The 19,853-nt window shown below is 38.1% G+C and overlaps 1 protein-coding gene and 1 long non-coding RNA gene across 4 annotated transcripts; one reads left to right on the forward strand and one right to left on the reverse strand.

Moving 5' to 3' along the window:
- Window positions 1-2,111: 2,111 nt before the first annotated feature.
- On the reverse strand, window positions 2,112-6,435 carry LOC140519380 (uncharacterized). The gene is made up of 2 exons (XR_011972196.1): window positions 6,335-6,435; window positions 2,112-6,009 (listed from the first exon to the last, which is right to left on the reverse strand). It is a non-coding gene; the product is annotated as an uncharacterized lncRNA (long non-coding RNA).
- Window positions 4,982-18,339, forward strand: HERPUD1 (homocysteine inducible ER protein with ubiquitin like domain 1). 3 transcript variants are annotated; one of them, XM_072632307.1, is made up of 8 exons: window positions 4,982-5,065; window positions 9,842-9,919; window positions 10,010-10,075; window positions 11,534-11,667; window positions 13,568-13,690; window positions 14,831-15,181; window positions 16,212-16,317; window positions 17,558-18,339. In XM_072632307.1, the coding sequence occupies exons 3-8, from the start codon at window positions 10,064-10,066 to the stop codon at window positions 17,720-17,722; spliced, it is 891 nt and encodes a 296-aa protein (XP_072488408.1). In that variant the 5' UTR covers window positions 4,982-5,065; window positions 9,842-9,919; window positions 10,010-10,063; the 3' UTR covers window positions 17,723-18,339. The 3 variants fall into 3 exon arrangements, with proteins under 3 accessions (XP_072488408.1, XP_072488406.1, XP_072488407.1); XM_072632305.1 differs by lacking the exon at window positions 4,982-5,065 and adding an exon at window positions 5,578-5,922; XM_072632306.1 differs by lacking the exon at window positions 4,982-5,065 and adding an exon at window positions 6,704-8,461.
- Window positions 18,340-19,853: the final 1,514 nt, after the last annotated feature.

A 19,853-nucleotide genomic window follows, 5' to 3' on the forward strand; every position in this document is an offset into this window, starting at 1 on the left:
TATTACCCATATCTAATACAATGCCTTGCACATAGTAGATATTTAATAAATGCTTGTTGAACTGAACTAAAGAAGATACCCCTTCTGGTTGTCAGAGATATTGACAGAATTGGTAGCAACATTGTGGGATCTCCATACTCATAGGATCACAGAAGCATAGGATTTGGAATTAGATGGGGCTTTAGAAATCAACTAACCCAATTCTTTCATCTTGCAGTGAAAGAAATAGAAGCAAGCCTACAGAGGTGAAATGATTTGGCTAAGGTCACACAGCTAGTACTGGTGGAGCTAGTATTTGAACACCGGGCATAAAATTATGAATTTAGAGCTGGGAGGAACTTCTTAGGCCATTTAGGAACCTTTTTATTTTTACAGATAAGGAACAGTTTGCCCAAGATGAGAGAGAGAGTCATCACTGGAAGTGGAATTTGATCCTAGGTCTTTGGACTTTAGAGTCAGTGTTCTTTCCAGTACAAATCAGTTTAGAGTTCATGACCTGGTTATGTGTGAGATAGTCCCCTTTCATATTGAGCCATTTGTTGCTAAGTTTAGTCTCCTCTGAGTTCTAAGAGTTACAATTTCTCTGCTTCAGAGTCGTGAGAGGGGTTTATTTTTTAATGTGACAAGTTGTAGCATACTGGGAAGATAGATACAAATATGATTTATCTAGGTGGCACAGTAGATAGAGTGTAGATTATGATATATATATATATATATTATTCTTGAATTTGCTTTAATATAGAAGCACCTGTGATGTTGACAGTTTCTTTTGTATTATTGTTAAGTAAATGATGTTAAACATCTAATGGTGTTATTATTGTGAATGGTTGGGTTGTTTTTTTTTTTTTTATAAATAGAAGCACAATAATGGGGGCTCAAGAACTAGAGTGGCGAGTAGAAGGAGTTATCCTTAGAGCTCTGAGAGAGTTTGTGTGTAGCCATGTAACATGGGTTCCTTCTCTGGGAACCTAGACCTGCCAATGTGAGAGCAGGTTGGAGTGAGCAAGTTTGCCCAGAGAGTAAGTAGACGGCCATATGTTCTACATGAGATTGTGAAGTACTATAATGAAGTGCCACATGAACCCATTAAATATGTAAAGACTAGAGTCAAGAAAGAGCAGGTCTGGGAACTAGGTAGGTGGAACTGTTTTCCTTGCTGTATAATAGTTAAAAGTTTTGAGTCTTTATACCCAGCACTCAGCTTCAAACAATGCAAAAAGGCACCCAAACTATTGATCCTTTCTTGTTGGATCCTCTATAGAATACAGAGAAGGCACACCACCATTGTTCTTGAGGAATTTGCCTTTTAAGACTTCATCCAGTCCCCACATTCTCTCTCTCTTTTTCTCTCTGTCTCTCTCATTGTTTCTCTCTCCCAAGACCTCACTTCTGTATAGCTTTAATGTTCATAAAGCAATTTTCTCATAACAACCCTATAATATAGGTAGTGTAAGCATTTGTGGTTTCTGAATCATGGGACATTCATGGGATCATAGATTTGGAAGAATAAAGTTTAAGAAGTCATCGAGTCCATATCCCCTCATCTTACAGACAAGGAAACAGGTTCAGAGAAGTTAAGTGATTTACCCAACTCATACAAGGAGTAGCTATCTGAAGCAGAATTTGAATCCAGGACTCTCTGACCCCAAATCCAGTGCTCTATCCACTACACCATTTTGCCTTATGTTTCTTATTTTGCTGATGAGGAAATTCTGATTTGTTAAGCAACTTACCCAAGGTAACACAGTTAGGAACCATCAGAAATAGGGCTCAAATCAAACTCTTCTGATTTCCAATTTTGTGTTCTTTCTATTACACTAAAAGCCAAGAAAGAAAACACAATCTTCCTATCTAAATTAAAACTGGTTAGCTAAGATGACTTATTGTCTGAGACAGTTTATACTGGCTCCTTTCCATCTGAATCACATTGGTGTGGAAATAGCCCTAGATTTGGAATGAGAGGACCTGGATTGTAATCCCAGAACTGCTACTTACTCCCTGTGTGAATTGAATACACTGCTTCATCTCTATGGACCTCAATTCACTCAGCATTAAGATAAGGGGACTAAACTAGATGAGCTCAAAATGAATGAATAAGTGAATAAATGAAATGAATGAATAAATGAAAAAGCATTTAATAAGCACTTATGTATAAAGTACTGGAGGTATGCATAGAAGAACAAAACAGTCCCTGTTCTCATGGACCTCATATTCTAATTGGGGAAAACAGACAGGAAGGTTTCAGCTACTAGTCAGATGGAAAGTCCCGGTGGTCCTTAGGGTGAAGCAGCAAAGCAGATGTAAATGCGTCTTCTTTAGTGGGCATTTCCTTTAATAAAACCACATCCATTTGTAGCATCCTCACCAAGTCTACTTCCTCCAACCTCTAGTGACATTGACTGACTAAGACCCCAGAGGGAAATTCAAAAATAGGGGGTTGGGGTGAGGAGGAGAAGGTCTTTTACTGTTATTCATAAGTCATCATTCACAGTGATTATCAATTAGCTAGCCAGAGTTAATTAGCTACTAGAAATGGATATTTATGAAAGTTACAAAGTAAGAGTAGTTGGTACTAAATATTCCCCAGAATCGGGGTACAACATTCCACATGCAAGGTGCTTAGGAAGTACAAGCTCAAAATTTTTAAGCTAAGGTCTTTCCCAGGTCTCAGTTTGTCTGAGGCAATCTCCATTCAGTGATTCAGGCTAGATAAGAAAAGAGATGAAAGATGGCCTAATTTGACTTGCCAAAAGAATCAGTCTGGGAGTATAAGCCCCTCAGAATTTCTGGCCAGAACAGAAACAATTGCTATTTACACTCACTCTGAACCATCAAAACCCAGTTTGATATAATAATGAGAGTTGAAATAGATAATCTCTAAGTCTCCTCTCAGTTCTAAAAATCCTAGGACCCTATGATTCTGGGCCCTTGATTGTTCCATCCTGCTCCCACCTCTTCATGCATTCTCCTACTAACATTTCTCTGTTTCTATTGATAAAGTTGCTATCAATTCTCCTGGAAAACCATGTGCTGACATTGGAACTTTGAAGACTGAATGTACTAGAGATTTTACTTTTTTTGATGGGATTTTGAGACTGTATTATGCCTTTCTAGGTGCCTTCCAGTTCTAAAAATTATGAAACTATTTTTAGTAACCAGAAATGAATGAATTTTCCCCTAATATTTTCCCATTTTTCTTTCTCCTATCCTAGAGGATTATATCAGGACTCCTAGAGAATACCCATAGCACTACATTGACTCTAGACTTTTAATCATTCCCCAAGCATTCATTAAATGTCAGGCACTATCCCCTATTATGGAGCATCACAGTGAATAGAGCACTGGGTGGGGAATCAGGAAGACATCTTCCAATCTGGTCTCAGATACTCACTAGGTGTGTGACCTTGGGCAAGTCACTTAACCCTATTCTCAACTGTGAAATGAGCTGGAGAAAGAAGTGGCAAACCACTCCAGTATCTTGCCAAGAAAATCCCAAATGAGGTCAACAACAATCCCCTATTATTGGGATACAAAAATAAAACAAAAGTCTTTGATCTGAAAGAGGTTATATTTAAGTGAGATGGGGTAGGAACAATGTCTACAAGAATGGAGTAGTAAATACAAAATGCAAAGTAATGAGAGACAGGTTGGGATACTAGATAGTGAGGCAGCCTCTCAGTCAGGAAGTCTTGGGTTAAGTGGCCACCTCTGACACACACCAGCTGTGTGACCTTAAGCAAATCAAAATACTCTGATACTCTTGAAAACCATAAGTTATAGAACAGGTCCAGATCTGTAGTGACAGAAGGATTTTTCTTATCTGGGATTTCTCAATATCAATAAAATCAAAGGCCTAATTTAAAAAAAAGGAAAATGTAACATGGGGGGGATTTAATTGGGGATGTGATCAGGAAAGGTCTCTTTTGGAACGTGGCATTTGAACTGAGGCTTAAAGGAAGTTAAAAGATTCAGAAAGGTAGAAGTAAGGAGAAAGTGCATTCCAAGTAAGGGGAAAAGCTGTTCAAAGGCACTAAATCAAGAGATGGAATGCTGAGGACAGGCCAGTTTAACTGGAATGTTGAATACTTGATGGCGAAATCAAGTGAAAGAAGGCCAGAAAGGTGGATTGTGTCCTTATTGTGAAGAGCTTTAAGCTCCAAACAAAGGAGTCTGTATTTTGTAACAAAGTATCTTGAGCAAGGGAAAAACATCCTCAGACCTGTGCTTTAGGAATATGAATTTGGCAACTGTTTGGAGGAAAGAACTCTGTCAGCAAATCTTTAAAATCAGGTAGTCTTATCCTGAAGATGGTGACTTTGTTTCTTAAATATTTTGATAACTGTGTTTCAATATAATTTATTTCCATTGCAATTTTATGTATTTTATTTTATGTATTTAAAAACGTGATTCTGACAAGAGATCTATAGTGTTTACAAGACTGCTAAACAGGTCCATGACATGCACACACAAAGGTTAAGAAACCCTGTTTCAAAGAATGGTATTCCTAGATTAAGACCATTCAGATGTAGTGGAAAACACCCATTAATTTGGGATTTGGAATCTGGGTTTGAATCACTACTCTACCATAAGAATCTCAGAGGCTCTCTAGTTCAACACACTCATTTTACAGGTGAGAAAGCTGTGAAGCCTAGGAAGGTTGAGTGATCTGATGAGGTCATGTAGATAATATACAAGTGGCAAATCCAGCTAAAAACCAGGGTCTCCAAGGTCACCCTACTTAACTCCTTGTGCAGTTTTGGTCAAATTACTTCCCCTCACTTTGTTTCTGCCTCTTTGAAATGAGATGATTCCTAAGATCCTTCCAAGGTCTAAATTCTCCTATACTATGACTTTGGGATTTCTTAAGACCGGCATAGCCTTTGTCTTTTCTGACACACTAGCCCTTGAAGGCCTGTGGGCTGAACCACCAAGTTCAATCTGACGTCATAAACGTTTGTCAAGCACCAGGTATGAGTAAAGCACCGCAAGGCTCTGGATTGACAAAGACAACGAAGTCACAAGGAGCTAACTAACATCTATCTACACAGATAACATATACTAGAAGGTAGGAAGTAACCGTGTCAAAGTAGGGATCCAGATAAAAATGCTTTATGAACATGTGAGGAAATTTGCCAAAAAATCAGACAGAAGGGTTTTGAAACAAAGGGCAAAGGTATCATCTAAGGCAGGTCGGGGGATCGTCTGTGGTCAGGGGGCTGGCAGGGCAAGGATTATGCATTATGACGAAACCATTCAAAGAGATTTCGAGGCTGTGGACGCAGGCTGGGATACTGGCCATGGTCACTTCAGAGTTCAGCCGCCTGATGGGACGAGGTTCAAGGAAAACCAGCCTCAACGCCCCTGAGCCCCAAGTCCCAGTCCTAAGCCTCACTGTGCTCCAGGGTGACGCAACTCCAGGCTCTTGCATCAGTCTGTCCTCAGAGTTCCTCTCGGCCCCGCCCTACTTGGTCCAGCGGCTAGGAACAGCAGCCCAGCTTCTCTTCCCCATTCGTGGATCTGCGCTCCGATTGGGCCACGTTGGGGCTGACCCTCGGCTTCAGCCAATAGACTTCAGCCACAGTGTATCCAGTGTATTCGTTCGCAGAGGCGGGGAGGGGCTGCCCATAAAAGGCGGCTGGGTTGGGGTCGCGCGCACCAGAGCAGGAAACTGTCGTTCGTTCGGCTGTTTGTCTCAGGCTAGGGTGGGAGCAGAGGCGGCGGCACCGCCCTCTAGTCTGTCCGCTCAGGCCGCTGCGGGCCGAGCCGAGCCTTGGGAACCCAGAAGACATGGAGCCCGAGCCTGTGACCCTCTTGGTGAAGAGCCCCAACCAGCGGCACCGGGACCTGGAGCTGAGCGGGGACCTGAACTGGAGCGTGGGCCGCCTCAAGGCTCACCTGAGCCGCGTCTACCCCGAGCGACCGGTGAGGCCGGGGGACATGGCCCAGCTTGCTTCCCTGCGCTCTCGGCCTGGCCTGGCCTCTGCGCCGCTCCCAAGGGGCGATTCAGAGCTGAGGGGGTGGGGGGAACCTTAGAGATCGGCTAGGCCTCTCCCCGATTCTGCAGCAGCTGTCACCTGTTTCTGCTGTTCCTCTTCCCCCCGCCGTCCTCCCCCACCCCCACCCGCCCCTTTCCCTCTGGTCAGCAACTGTCCCCTGCCTTCTTGTCCATTTGTCACCGAGTCCCCCCGCCGCGCCTTGCCCGCAATTCCCTTTCCTCCTCTCTGCTGCTCGCTAACTCCCTTCCTGTCACCCCTTCCCCGCCTTCATGTCTCCCAACTTCCATGCCTGTCTTCCTCCACAATTCCCCCACCTCCGAAGATCTGTGTTTTCTCACCAGGTCTCCTCCTTGCTGTCGGCCTCTACCGCCTCCTCTTCCTCTCCTCCATCTCCTCGCTCCAGTCCACTTCCCTTAACTCTTCCATTCCCTCCCCCTCACAATTCTCATCTGCTTCCCTCTTAACTCCCTGCAGTTCCTCATCCTCCTGGAGTCTGTCCTTTCCAGTAACCTCTCCACCTAGATGTCCTTCAGTCTCTCTCCCTCCCACCCATCCACCCAATCCACCTCTCACCCTAGTTCTTCATCCTCCATCTGCCTCAGCCCACTTGTCCGCCTTTCTCCAACCCAAATCTTTCCCTGTTCCACCCCCACGGAGCGGAAACAGTACTAGAGGAATGGGGGTGGGGTGGGGGCAGAAAAGCAGGGAATCCAGGAGCCTGGGTTTCTGGTTCCAGTTCTGCCCCAGGACTCTGTGACCTTGAGCTTCACCCTTCTTTGACCTCAGTTTTTTCCCGAGTAAAAGAAGTGGCTGGATTAGATGTTCTCCAATGTCCTCAACATAGTTCTTTAAAAAATTATAAAGTTTCTTAATGTTCTTTGTGTCATCTGTTACATAATTGTGTCTGCAAATTTATAGACAAACAGTGGGCAGGTCTCCAAATCCTTTTCAGTGTTAACACTGACTTGTCTTCATCCTTCTCAGTATTGATACTATGACAATCCTGGGTTTACCCTCACTGGGAAAGACTTGGCTTGAAAAGTCTGCTCTCCTCTCTCCCACCTTCCTTTCTCCTGGCTCCTTATTCCAGTTGCTGTGTACCTAGCTAGGTCCTTGTTCTTGCTGGTACAGAGGCATTTTCTTGTTTGGGTGGTTATCTGAGATGAACTCTTTCTGAAGCAATGGGACTTTGTGCCATGATGGCAGTGTCTTCTCTTGTTTGGGTGTGTTGTCAACCTTTCCTTTTATCTGAAGCCCTTCCTCCCTCATGTGATCATGTATGAGTTGTTGGAGCCTTTGTTTATTTACCCTGTGGCCTTATGTAATAGGCAATAGTAGTGTTTGCTTCCAATTATATAATTCTTAATTATGGGGAGCAAAAAGAACCAAGGTGGCAGGAAAGGATTACAGAATATCTGTTTTAGAAACTGTTACAGCACAATACATTCAATTTTATTTAAAGTTAAGAAGAAAGAAGTTAAAACTTTCTGAAACTTAAGAACATCTGGGTAGTTATTTTTTCCTTTGCTTTAATGCAGTTACTTTCTTTCCAGGCTTCAAGATTTAGTTTGGCTTATTGTTCAAAATCGTTTGCCATTTTTTGTTTTGTAAGAAAACATTCGATTTTGTGATTTTGTTAAATATATTAATTAGTGACATAGAGTAATGATAGGTAAGGTAAAGCCACAAGAATTTATTAAATACTCCATGCTCTATGCCAGGTACTGTTTTGAGCTGGTATTTATGGAACTTTCAAGTTTATAAATGCCTGAAACTCCTACTGCATTGCTTAGGTGACTCTGGGTTCTTGAAGGCTTAGTCAACAAAGCACAACCTCTTGAGAGTCTCTGCCAGAAAAGACTTGGAGGAGAGTCCCAGCAACAGATTATGTCAGTTTTCTGGCACAGCTCAGCCACTCGAGACTCATTTCATCCCCAGAAGGCGGACTCCTGGATGAGAAATTCTTTGGTCATAGTAGCCTGTAAACATCAAAATACAAAATGGTGCTCAGTTTTCTGAGTTTCCTGAAACCAACTTTCATATCTGGAATGGCAGAAAAAAGGGGGAGAGGAAAGAAGAATCCTAAGAATTAATAGTTTTTTAGAACATTTATAGGTTTTAATGTATAGGCTTAACTATTGATATTTTAAATAAGAGAAAATCCTTACTTAATGACTAAAGAAAAGTACCTCCCATTAGAAAAGAATCATATCAACCTTGACATTCTCCTTAGAAATCAAACCAGAAGACAAAAGGAAGTTGTAGTTAAATAGAAGAATGGCTTTTATTGGAGAAATAAATAAAGGAACTAATGGAATTAGTGCTCATCCAAGACAACAAGAACAGCATCATTTCATGGAACATTGGCCATCTAATATCACAGTGTTCGTGACAAACATTTACAAGAGGCCTCTGTGAAGATAGCTCCAACTTACTGCACTAACAGCTATTGAAGATCTGAGAAGGTAGAGGAATTTAATGAACTTGATAAAAGTTCTCCCTCCAAATTCAGCATAGAAATCAAATTATCTCAGTAGTATAAATGCAAAGTTTGGGACACAGCAAAAAAAAGTTGGAAAATATGGTTTTGGAAGTAGAAAGGAGAGAGCTTAAATAAAGGCTTGCAGACTATATAGAAGCCTCATAATCAGTGGTACTATATGAGAAGAGAGTCAGGAGGCTTTGGACCAAATAGCATTATTAGAGAAATGAAATTGATTATATTTTAACAAATAGGAACTGGTTGCTTAAAATGGAATCATTTCCAAATTAATAGAGTCAAGACAATCAAATTGTGAGAGCAAATATCAAAATCAATACCAAATGAGAATAAAAAATGCAAGATCAAGATCCTGTGGATTTAGAATGATAAAGAACTACACTAGTCCAGTCCTTTTATTTTACAAATGAGGAAATTGAGACCCAGAGAAATCAAATAGCTGGTAAGATGAGGTCTGAACTAAGATCTTTTGATTCCACTCTATTACACTGCCTTTCTAAGGATATTGCAACTTTTGGGGGAAAAGGTATTATCTTCACTTAGAATTTGCGGGAGATATTTTCCTTTTTTAAGGGTTTTATATCCATCAGGTATTAACTATTACATTTTAAATCCTGTAATTCATACATTCTTTTGTTTGTTTTTTGTTAAAAATTGTAAGACCTCTTACCTTTAAATAAGGCAAGATTCATTTACATGAGACCAGTTAGGAAACCTTGTAAATTTAAGCCACTTCTAAAAGGTGCCCAAGGAAAAGAAAATCTGATAGACAAATCCGTGTGTGCGCACGCGTACATGCGTGCATCTATCTGTCTACCTATCTGACATATTTCAGTGGACTAACTGCAGGAATCTTTTAAGTGTCATTTGGAAATTTCTTCTTCCTGGAGGTAAAATGATAAAGAGATCTGTGTTACATAGTCCTACCTGGTTTTTGTGGAAACTAAAGTTTAAAAATATAGTCTTGGAAACCTAATTCAGATTCTGCTTTTCTGACTGAAAAGTACAGATTGTATATAATTTCCGGAACAAGTTCCAGATTCAGTGGTAGGATAACTAGAAATTAAAAAGCCATTTTTTCCTATGAATTTTAGAAGTGGAAAGAATTTTGCATTACTAAATATTGGGTATCAGTGAGAACTGCTGGTCAGTTGAATATGCTTCCTAAATTTAATATTTTTATAGATGTTAAAGCAGTACCTTTGGAAGGATTTTTTTCTGGAGAGACTTGAGGAAAATCAGCATATCCAATACTTTTATGCAGAAGAGGTTGTTCAGTATATAGGGAATTGACCTGCCACAGTTAAAAACTGAATTGTGATTTCCATTCTGTTCCCTCAATAAGCGAGAAGAGGACCAGAGATTAATTTATTCAGGAAAGCTGCTGTTAGATCACCTTTATCTCAGAGATATACTACCTAAGGTATGTTACTTATAAATTAACTTTTGAATATACTACCAAGTTCAATTCAGCATATAAGGACCTTATATGGGTTTTTTTTTCTAATTTTAGCATGAAAAACGGCATGTCCTTCATTTGGTTTGCAGTATAAGAAATCCTTCAAAAATGCCAGAAAAGGTAAGTCTAGTTTTTCATATTGCTTTGAAAAATGTCACCCAGACTCTTGAGCAAAAAAGCAGTTGAGTTTAAACTCTCAAGTTATCATTTTTTAGCTGTAATATGTTCTTTTTTTCTCTTTTCCCAGGAAGGATCAGAAATTAGAAATGGTACTTTAAAAATAAAGTGACAGTATATAAATATTAATACAGATGTCAGCAGGAAAGAAAACAGTTTAATATGAACAAGAATATTATTTGATCTACATATACTTGCATAACCAAATTCATGAACTAGCAGGGATTTTGTAATATATTTTTATTGCATTTAGACCATTTTAAGGTATGACATAGCATAGTGCTCAACTTTTGATAGAAGGTAAATGAGTGACTATCTTTTGCAAATTATTTTCCTTGACATTAGTATGTGAACATGGAATATTCAATTGGTTATCCAAAAACCAAGATCTTTATAGATTATAGAACCCTTAAACATGTTAGACTCAGAAGCAGGTATTCAGCATTGTTTCCCAAGGGATAAATAATTATTCTTGGAAATAGAAATCTTAAATTTTTTCTTATCCGAAGTTTTATTTTTAAAAAACACAATGATACAGAAGACCCCAGTATTCTAGGAATTTTGACTGTGTTGTATAGATGAACTTGATAGGTTTAAATACAAAAAACAGTGTTTGGAATTTCATTTGGCATTGTATTTATCATATACAATTGTGCTAAAGATGCACTGTATCATCAGGAAATGTTCTCACCATTAGACCTGAGTTTTCACACTTGTAAAACTAAGGCATTGAAACAAGATATCCAAGCTTTTCCTCAGATCATTCTCAAAGATTTTTATGACCTTCTAGTTTAAGGCCTTTTGTTAGATTGAGTGAAACCAAAAAATGCTTACATTAAGAAAGTATTAGCTGTTTAGTACCCATAGACAAAGTACTGTGTTTAACAACTTGAAACTTAAATAATGGTGAAACTCAATTTATTTTACAAAAGCTTTTCTCATAACAACCTAGTAAGGTTGGTAGTAGAAATGTTGTTAACCCCTTTTTTACAAATGAAGAAACTGATGCTCAGGGAGGCTAACTGACTGAATTTTATAGGCCCAATAGCTAGTAAGTGTCAGAGGCAAAATACAAACCCAGGGTGTGTAATGCCTCCAAATCTGGTACTCTTTCTACAACATTATGATGCCTGTCTAAGTGTGGGGAAAAATTAATTGAAAAGTCATGTTCATTTTCAATTGATTCCACTGGATGCATAAAAAAATAAAGTTTAGTTGTAGAAAGGAAAATCACAAGATCAGGAAATATTTGCAAACCCTTCCTCTTTCCCCATCAAAAAACAAAACCCCAAACCACTCTAAGCTATCTTTCTTTCTTTCTTTTTTGTAAGCTCTATTTCTTAATATTGCATCAGCTACATTCTGAATTAAACCTCCAACATTCATATTGGTATTACTTAGGTTTCTGAATCCAGTGAGCAGCCTACTGGACTGAATCAAGACCAACTTTCTTCTGTAGACTCCTCAAATGGTGGATTAAGGCAAAGGGATATTCTTCATAATCCTTCTCCACTTGCATGGGAAAATAATTCAAGGTGAGTGTATGCTTTAAACATGGAGGTTGTTTTTGCAAACACCAAGTACAGTTTCCAATTTAAGAAAACTCTACAAATCTGAATGTTAAAAATGGGTAAGTGTTTTGCCTATATTCATACTTGAAGAAACTGCTAAATTTCAGTTATAGGTTAATGAGAATAAATATATGAAGCTTTTTTTCCTGCCCAAGTTAGGAGCTGCTGCAGTGATCTCTATTTACATATAACTTTTCAGGACTATATTTGCTACATAAGTGATGTGCACACATATTTGGATAGATCCTTTACCAGCAAGTCATCATTTATCAGTTTTGCTTTGTTTGATAACAACAGTCTCCACAAAGCCTTTGTGGAAAATTAAGCTGTTAATTTGCCACTCTCAATGCTCTAAATGTAGAAATAATTTGAGCAGCCTGAAAATTTCTTCTATTCTTTTCAAATTATCCTTAAAGTAGTTTCTGTAGATTAATTTGCTTTTAGATGCTGTTCTGAAACCATATTTCAGAGGAATAAATTGACTAGGTTATTTTTCAAGACAATTTAGGTATAAAATGAAATTACTAGATTGAAATATTGGGAAGCCATTGTGGTACCCTAAGTTGTACAGAGCACACTATATATCCCACCAAGGAGTGATAGATTAATGCAAAAGGGAAACGTTATATATCATGCTTAAGTTCTTTAAAACAGGAGAATTGTAGAGTACAGAAGTACAAGAGTATAAACGATATGTTCTTCTCTAATTGAGTACAACTGTAATGGCACTGGATATGTATATAGTTAAACGTGGGAGAAAGAAAATAAAATAGGTTTACAAACCTGTGGGTTCTGGAAGAAAAAAAAGTTGCCCTTGACAATGGATGCCTGATTTTATTATATATTTACATGAAAAACCTCTTCTATTAAGTTTTATTTCATTCTTTCAAATTTAAGTGATATCAAAGCCCTTTTCATAGTAGCACACACTGTATTACCCAATGTGACAGGGATGATTTGGATTTTTTAGTAGAGTAGGCATTTTTTTTTATACACTGTGTGTGCTCTCTCTGACGATGGCCGGGTGGGCAAGCATGTGACCAAGCTCTATGCATAAAGTAGGGAGGCTTGATAGTTTTTGTGCTTTGTTACTTATTTATATAGGATCTATAAATAAACTTAAAGGTCATTTTGGTTCAAATGGAATTATGGAGCAATCTACTAAAGGTTAAATAATCATCCTGAAAATCTAGAATGTTTTATTTTCTCTTTTGGTTGGGAAAGGTTTTTGTTGCAATGTGGGAAAGGGGACAAAAATTTCAGTGTTGGTCATTCAATTACCTTTTGATTTGAATTAAGCAGAAAACAGTCATTCTACTAATAAGGCTGAAATGGAGTTTCTTTTGCCATTCCCTAGATAGCTTTAAACAAACAAAAATGTCACTTTTCAGAAACATTCTTCAAAAACCAAGTGTAGACTCTGCCCTTCAGTAGCCTCTGCTTATGAAATGTGTGTGTGGGTATAAATACAGAGAATTAGATATTGATACAGCTAGAATATGAAAATTAAATGTGAATTTGTGACTTTTTGGTGGTAGATGTTCTGTCAACATAGCTTCTGCCTATTTTCTACAACGAAAAGGTGAAAGAAGTGGGAAAGGAATTAATCTATTATGTCAGTTTAGTAGAGTCCATTATCATGATACACAGATATTTGTAATCAATTCTTTTCCTCTGATTCTTGCCAGTTTATTCCATTTTCAAGTTTTAATTAATTCATCCATCTCTTAAATATATGGGTAGATCCTACTATATGTAAGTTATTGAGAATCTAACTTGGATTCCCCTAGCTAGAGTATAAGCTTTAGTTTTATTTCTTTATAATAAGTAAAACCTAAATTATCTTTTTTTATTTCCAAATAAGAATGGAAGCAATTCAACAGACTTACCAAGGTGTGGGTCCTGGCTTTTCAGGCTATACTACCTATGGCTGGCTGCAGCTCTCCTGGTTCCAACAGATTTATGCCAGGCAATATTACATGCAATAGTAAGTATTTTCACCTATTTTTTCACCTCAATAAGAACTAATGGAATTATGTAGTGATACTGTCTTCAGAGTTAATGTTATAAATCTTAAGTTTTTCATTGTTCCAAAGAAGAATGTTTTTGGATGGACTATAAATAAGATCTTACATTGTAATATGGAGATGTGTATTTAGTGTAATGTGAGAAAAAAGATATCTTAAATGTTTAGTTGTTTAAATCCAAGATCTTAAAGACTTGCCTGAGGTTCAGTGACTTGCTCTGTGGACACACAGCTAGTAAGAATCGGGCAGAATTTGAAATTATATCTCATGCATCTGGACTCCATTTCCTAACCTGTCCACCACGCAGTGCTGCCTCACTATCCTGAAATGCTCTTAAGGCTGAAGAAAATTTGGTTTTGTCAAAATAGACAAATGGTATTACGTGAAGAGTGTTGGACTCGAAGTCTGGAGAGACCTAGTGAGGTTCATCTCCTGCTTCTGAAACAATTAGCAATTCACATAACCTTTTGGTGTCTCAGTTTTTTCATCTGTATGAAAATCAAGTGAATGTATGTAAAGGGTAGTACAAATTCTAGAGTATAAAGATAGGAACCAGACCTGTGATTTCATTGGCTAAGTATGAATTTATTACATATGTAAGTGAATTCTCTCTTGAAATTAGTTTCACAAATATTTGGGTTCATTTATATCACTGGTATCAAAGTCAAATAGAGATGATTTCTGCAGGCCACATATTGACATAGAAAACCACAAATTAACATTATCTGTGTTGCACTGTATTTTTATTCATTTTGTTAAACATTTTCAAATTACATTTTCATCAGATTTCTCCACCCTCAGGAACAGACTCAAGTTTGAAACTGCTCATTTACCAAGAGTGTGTGTGTTGTGTGTGTGTGTGTGTGTGTGTGTGTGTGTGTGTGTGTCTCAAACTGACTACTCTGTTTGATCAACATCAAGCTTTTTAGTAAACATATGGCTTATTAGTAAAGATGTTAATTATATAAAAGTAAAGTGTTTCTTACAAAATTCTTGGCAGAAACAGGAGTTTCATTCAGCAAATGTTTGAGTAACATTCATGGGAAAAATAATTTACTGGTCTTTAAAAAAAAATTTTCAATTTTTTAAAAAAATTTCAGTTTAGCAGCTACTGCTGCTTCAGGGGCCTTCACATCATCACCAAGTGCACAAGAAATACCTGTAGTCTCCACAGCAACTCCAGCACCTATTCACAATCAGTTTCCTGCTGAAAATCAGCCTGGCAATCAGAATGCTGCTGCTCAAGTGGTCGTTAATCCAGGAGCCAATCAGAATTTGCGGATGAATGCACAAGGTGGTCCTCTTGTAGAAGAAGATGATGAGATGAATCGTGACTGGTTAGATTGGATATATTCAGCAACCACGTTCTCTGTCTTCCTTAGCATCCTCTATTTTTACTCTTCTCTGAGCAGATTCCTCATGGTCATGGGTGCCACACTTGTCATGTACCTGTAAGTAGAAAATTTACTCTTTTCCTGATACAAAATGTTAAAAAAAAAAACAAAACACCAAACTATGTAGTGACTACACAGAGTGACTCAAACCAATTAAAGTGTTGTTCGTTGCAGGTTGGTTTCAGTCATTTTCTAGGGACTGTTCTGAATCACATTTTTAATTGTCCATCTTTCTGGTGCTCAGGCATAGACTATATGAGAGGAAGAATATTGAACTGAGAATAGGTTACTTGAGTTCATATCATAGGCTCCAATGCATTAGCTAGTTGTTTGACCTGTGGGCAGGTTCTTAACCTTGCTGAACCTTACTCTCCTCATCTGTAAAATGGATACAGTAATACTGATACTGCCTACCTCACAAGGTATTATAAAGAAACCACTTGGTTAACCCTAAGGAATTTTTAAAATCTGAATAGGCTGTTATTAAGAGACAAGTGTACAATGAGGAAATGTGTAGCTTAGTTGTGAAGATCAATTTTATTTTCCATTTTTGATAATGAATACTTCAAATGGGTTAATAAAACTGATAACTTTTTATGTTCTTATGACAAAGTGCCCATGGTTTATAGGCCACAAGAATATATTCACATCAAAAAATACAGAGACTCTGTTAATTTTGAGTTAACAGCCTATTTGTGAGGCCACTTGTTTTGCAACAAAGCTGGCAAAGTGACAGGGATGAAGTTGGTGCTGGCTTCTCTGTCTAATAAGGTCATTTGTCTGTCTCTGCCTACATATCCATTAAAGAAGCTATCCTAGTCCCTTCTTGCATGATTGGCAGGAGTTTAGACGCCACCACTTGACAAAGTTTGTGTTTTAGAGTGATTATTAGTGTTTTAATCAAGTGTGGACTTCCCAAGGACTGTTTCTCAGTTCTCTTACTTGTGAATTTGCCTATTTGGATTATCCAAGTCAGGTCTCACTCTTTTAAGACAGTGCCTGCCTTGTTTCCTTCTTTTGAAGGGAAAAATGCAAACTTTACTTCAAGGTTTGTATCTAAGATTACTTTAATGTTCTCTCTTTTAAGGCATCACGTTGGATGGTTTCCATTTAGGCAAAGACCAGCTCAACATATCCCAAATAATATGCCTCCTCGAGTAGCCATGAATCAAGACCCAAACAATAATTTACAGGTATGTTTTCTCGTGTATTGAGACAAGTAGCTAGAAATGACATTTTACATCAGGCAGCCTCTTAACCTTTAGTTTCCAATAGCTTAGCCATATAGAAAGTTAGAAGTTTAAAGCAAAATGCTTGTTTTCTTCAAAATTAATATATTCATTATCTATTTGTTGTTGTTAACTGTCCTTGAGGGAAGGATTATTATCATACATGACTCCTTAGAAGCCTTAAAGTATTAAATAACCATGAGCTGCTATTTTTATTGCCATACTACCTTATGTGTGCAGGAGAAGAACTCAGTAAATATTGGATGAACGATATAATGGATTACCAGCGAATTTAAAATTTAAAACAATTTAATTTAAAACAATGAATGTCAAGAGCCATCGTTTATTTTCGGCAAACGACAATTTGCATTTTACATAAGTAAAAATAGATCCCCTGTTTTGAGCTTTTTAAGTATTCTGTGATAGCATACAGGGCAGCTAGGTGGCGCAGTGGATAGAGCACTGAGTTTGGAATCAGTGAGACTCATCTTCATGAGTTCAAATCTGGGCTCAAACACTTACTAGCTGTGTGACCCTGGGCGAGTCATTTGTTTGCCCCAGTTTCCTCATCTGTAAAATTATCTGGAAAAAGAAATGGTAAACCACTCTAGGATCTTTGCCAAGAAACCCCAATATAGGATCATGACGGTTAAGACAAGACTGAAACAACTGAACAACATGATAACTAACATACTACTTCACAGATACTTACAGTATAAAGTGATTCTACTAATTTAAGAATTTCAGATACATGGATAATCTCATTATTAATAGATATGTTTGGGGAAAAATCTTGGAAATTGATTTTTTTTTTTGTTTAGTTTGTATCATTTTAAATGTATGGCAAAGGGTTTCTTAAAAGAAGGGAGTATATTTAACTTGAGGTAGGTTTGCAAATAAGCATGCCATTTAGGGCCTAAAATAAACCAGTCTTTTTAAGCAAGATGGCGATTTGGTAGTTTAGTGATTGTTTAACTATAAATTTTAGGACTGTAGGTCTTTGAGTTTATGCTCCTGATGGGCACTTCCATCAAAACATTATCATCTTGAGGTCAATTATGGTGAGAAGGCAGGAAGAAAGCTCCAGGTCATAAATTCTCAACAAGACCTTTCCTACAGATCCTACTTTATACAGAGGAAAGTATGGCTGACTTTTATTATAGGATCAATTCTCATGGTTTTTTTTTATATTACCACTTCGTAGGAGGAAAATGCTGATGGAGATGGAGAACCTGGATTAGTTCCTCCCCAGCAGGATTTATTGGAAGGTCAACAAGGCAGTCCTTCAATTATGAGCACTGCATGGCTTGTCTTCAAAACATTCTTTGCCTCTCTCCTACCAGAAGGCCCCCCAGCAGTAGTGAACTAACCAGTTTGGTTGCCTACCTGTTAGTTTTCCAAGTGTGGACTGACTGAGTCGTGTAACTCCAACTTATGACTTAATTTGTCTTCTCAACTGGACAAGTCTATGACTCCGAATAATTAAAAGAACCAGCAGGGATGTTCTTTTGTGACCAAGCAAATACAAAAAGCAGGATCCCGAATCCATGTTACGAGTTTATGGACTTCATGAAGTACATCGTGCTTACTATGTCTTTATTCCAAAGAGCTTAATATATGCTGAATTTAGTTTAATAAGCATTTTAAGTAGAAGGCATTAGTGTCGCACTGTTATGCCTGAAGAGCACTTAAGAGATTGTGTGTTTGCATGTGTTTGTACATAGATGTAATAGGAGCAGAATGCTTGGTTCTGCCCGTGTGATTTGATTCCTGTTGGAATGTTTAAATGTGGTTTAAATTACACTAAGTGTAGTACTTTGTATAATCAATGAAATTGCTAGACATGTTTTAGCAAGATTTTTCTAGGGAAGATATATGTGTAAATTGCTTTTTTAAATGCAGTGCTTTATTTTAAACCAAGGGAAAATTTGTAGAGGTGGAAACCTTTGCTGGGTTTTCTGTACAATAAAGTTTTCCTACAAATGAGGTTAGCACAGACTCCTTTCATCTTAACAGCTTAGAGTATGCCCATTGTAATCACAGCTGAGATTCTGACTGAATTTTTAGGTAGCCACAGTTTATACTGGCTGTTTATGAGTCTTGTTTCTGCAAATGAAACATCGTGCACACACATGAAAGCTCTTTGCACCTATTAAGAACACACCTGCATTTCAAGCAGTAATGTTGTATTGATAATTCCTACCAGAACTGGATCAGACACGGAAAAGAGCTTTCAGAAAGCCTTGCTCTCCAACCCAACAATTCTCTTGCAACAGTGTTCTGGGATTGCAAAGGCATAGATGGAAAAATCACTGGGAAGAGGATCTTTACATGGGGGGGAGGGTGACCACTTTCAATGCAATTCATTTATTAAGTAGCTGTTATGTATTAGGAATAGGAAGACTAAGAAAAAAATGAAACAGTCCTTTTGCCCTTAAGGAGTTTACAATCTACCTGAGTAAACAAAAATAGTTTGAGGAGGGAAAATATATAAAGGCTTACTTCAAGAGGCATCTCCTGAGATGAGTATTGAAAGAAGCTAAAATTCTATGGGGCAGAGTTGAGAGTGCCTTCCCCAAGTGGGGGAACGGACAGTGCAAAGTCCCTGAGTCCAGAGATAATGTGTGGATTTAAGAAATAAGCAGGTAGGCCAGTTCATCTGGAAGCAAAGTACAGGAAAGGAAATAAAGTGACATCTATCTGGAAAGATTCTAGAGCCAAACCATGAAAGGCTTAAATGCCAAGGTAAGGGCATTATATTTTGTCCTAGGACTGGTAAGTAGCCCCTAATGATTTTAGATCAGAGGGTGATGTGTTTTAGGGAGATCATTTGATAAACTTTGTGGAGAATTGATTGAAGATAGAGATGAATAATGAGGGAGGGAGGGAGCTCATGATGTGACTGACCAATTTTCTTAGTAAAATAGGAAATACATCATTTGCTAAGAGGGAGAGGGGTAAGAGTGGTTTAAGAGACTGAAGATTCACAAGGTTTGGCAAAACCACTATGGGGTGTAAGACAGCCAGCCAGGGAGGAATAAAGTGACTGCTGTGGAAGCAGGGAGCGTCTGGTTAAAATGAAATAACAAATTTGTAGTCGGTCACGATTGTTTAATAGTAAGGAGTAGAGAAAAGTAGATGATGTGGAGTAACCCAGGGAGGATGGGCAGTGGCAGTATGATAAGGGGCTGAGGGATTCAGGAGTAGAGCACGGTATAGTTATACAGATTAACTGTATAGGATCACTACTTTGAAAATGAAGAAAGTAAGAAGCAATAGATTAAGAAAGCAGGAAGGGCTAAAGTGGCTGCAGGTCTGAAAGTTTTAGTCTTGGATCCTCCCTAGAAGGGAAGAAGGTTGCCTCCTACCATGTATGAGATCCTAATTGCAGGTTAAAAGTTATTTCCAGTAAAACAAGCCAGCTATTGATTCATGTGTAGTGGTAAATAAAATCAGATCTTATATGGTGATATGGTGATTTGCTGATTAACAAAAAATCT

The sequence above is a fragment of the Notamacropus eugenii genome, chromosome 1 (genome assembly GCF_028372415.1).
Source record: "Notamacropus eugenii isolate mMacEug1 chromosome 1, mMacEug1.pri_v2, whole genome shotgun sequence".
Lineage (NCBI taxonomy): Eukaryota > Metazoa > Chordata > Mammalia > Diprotodontia > Macropodidae > Notamacropus > Notamacropus eugenii.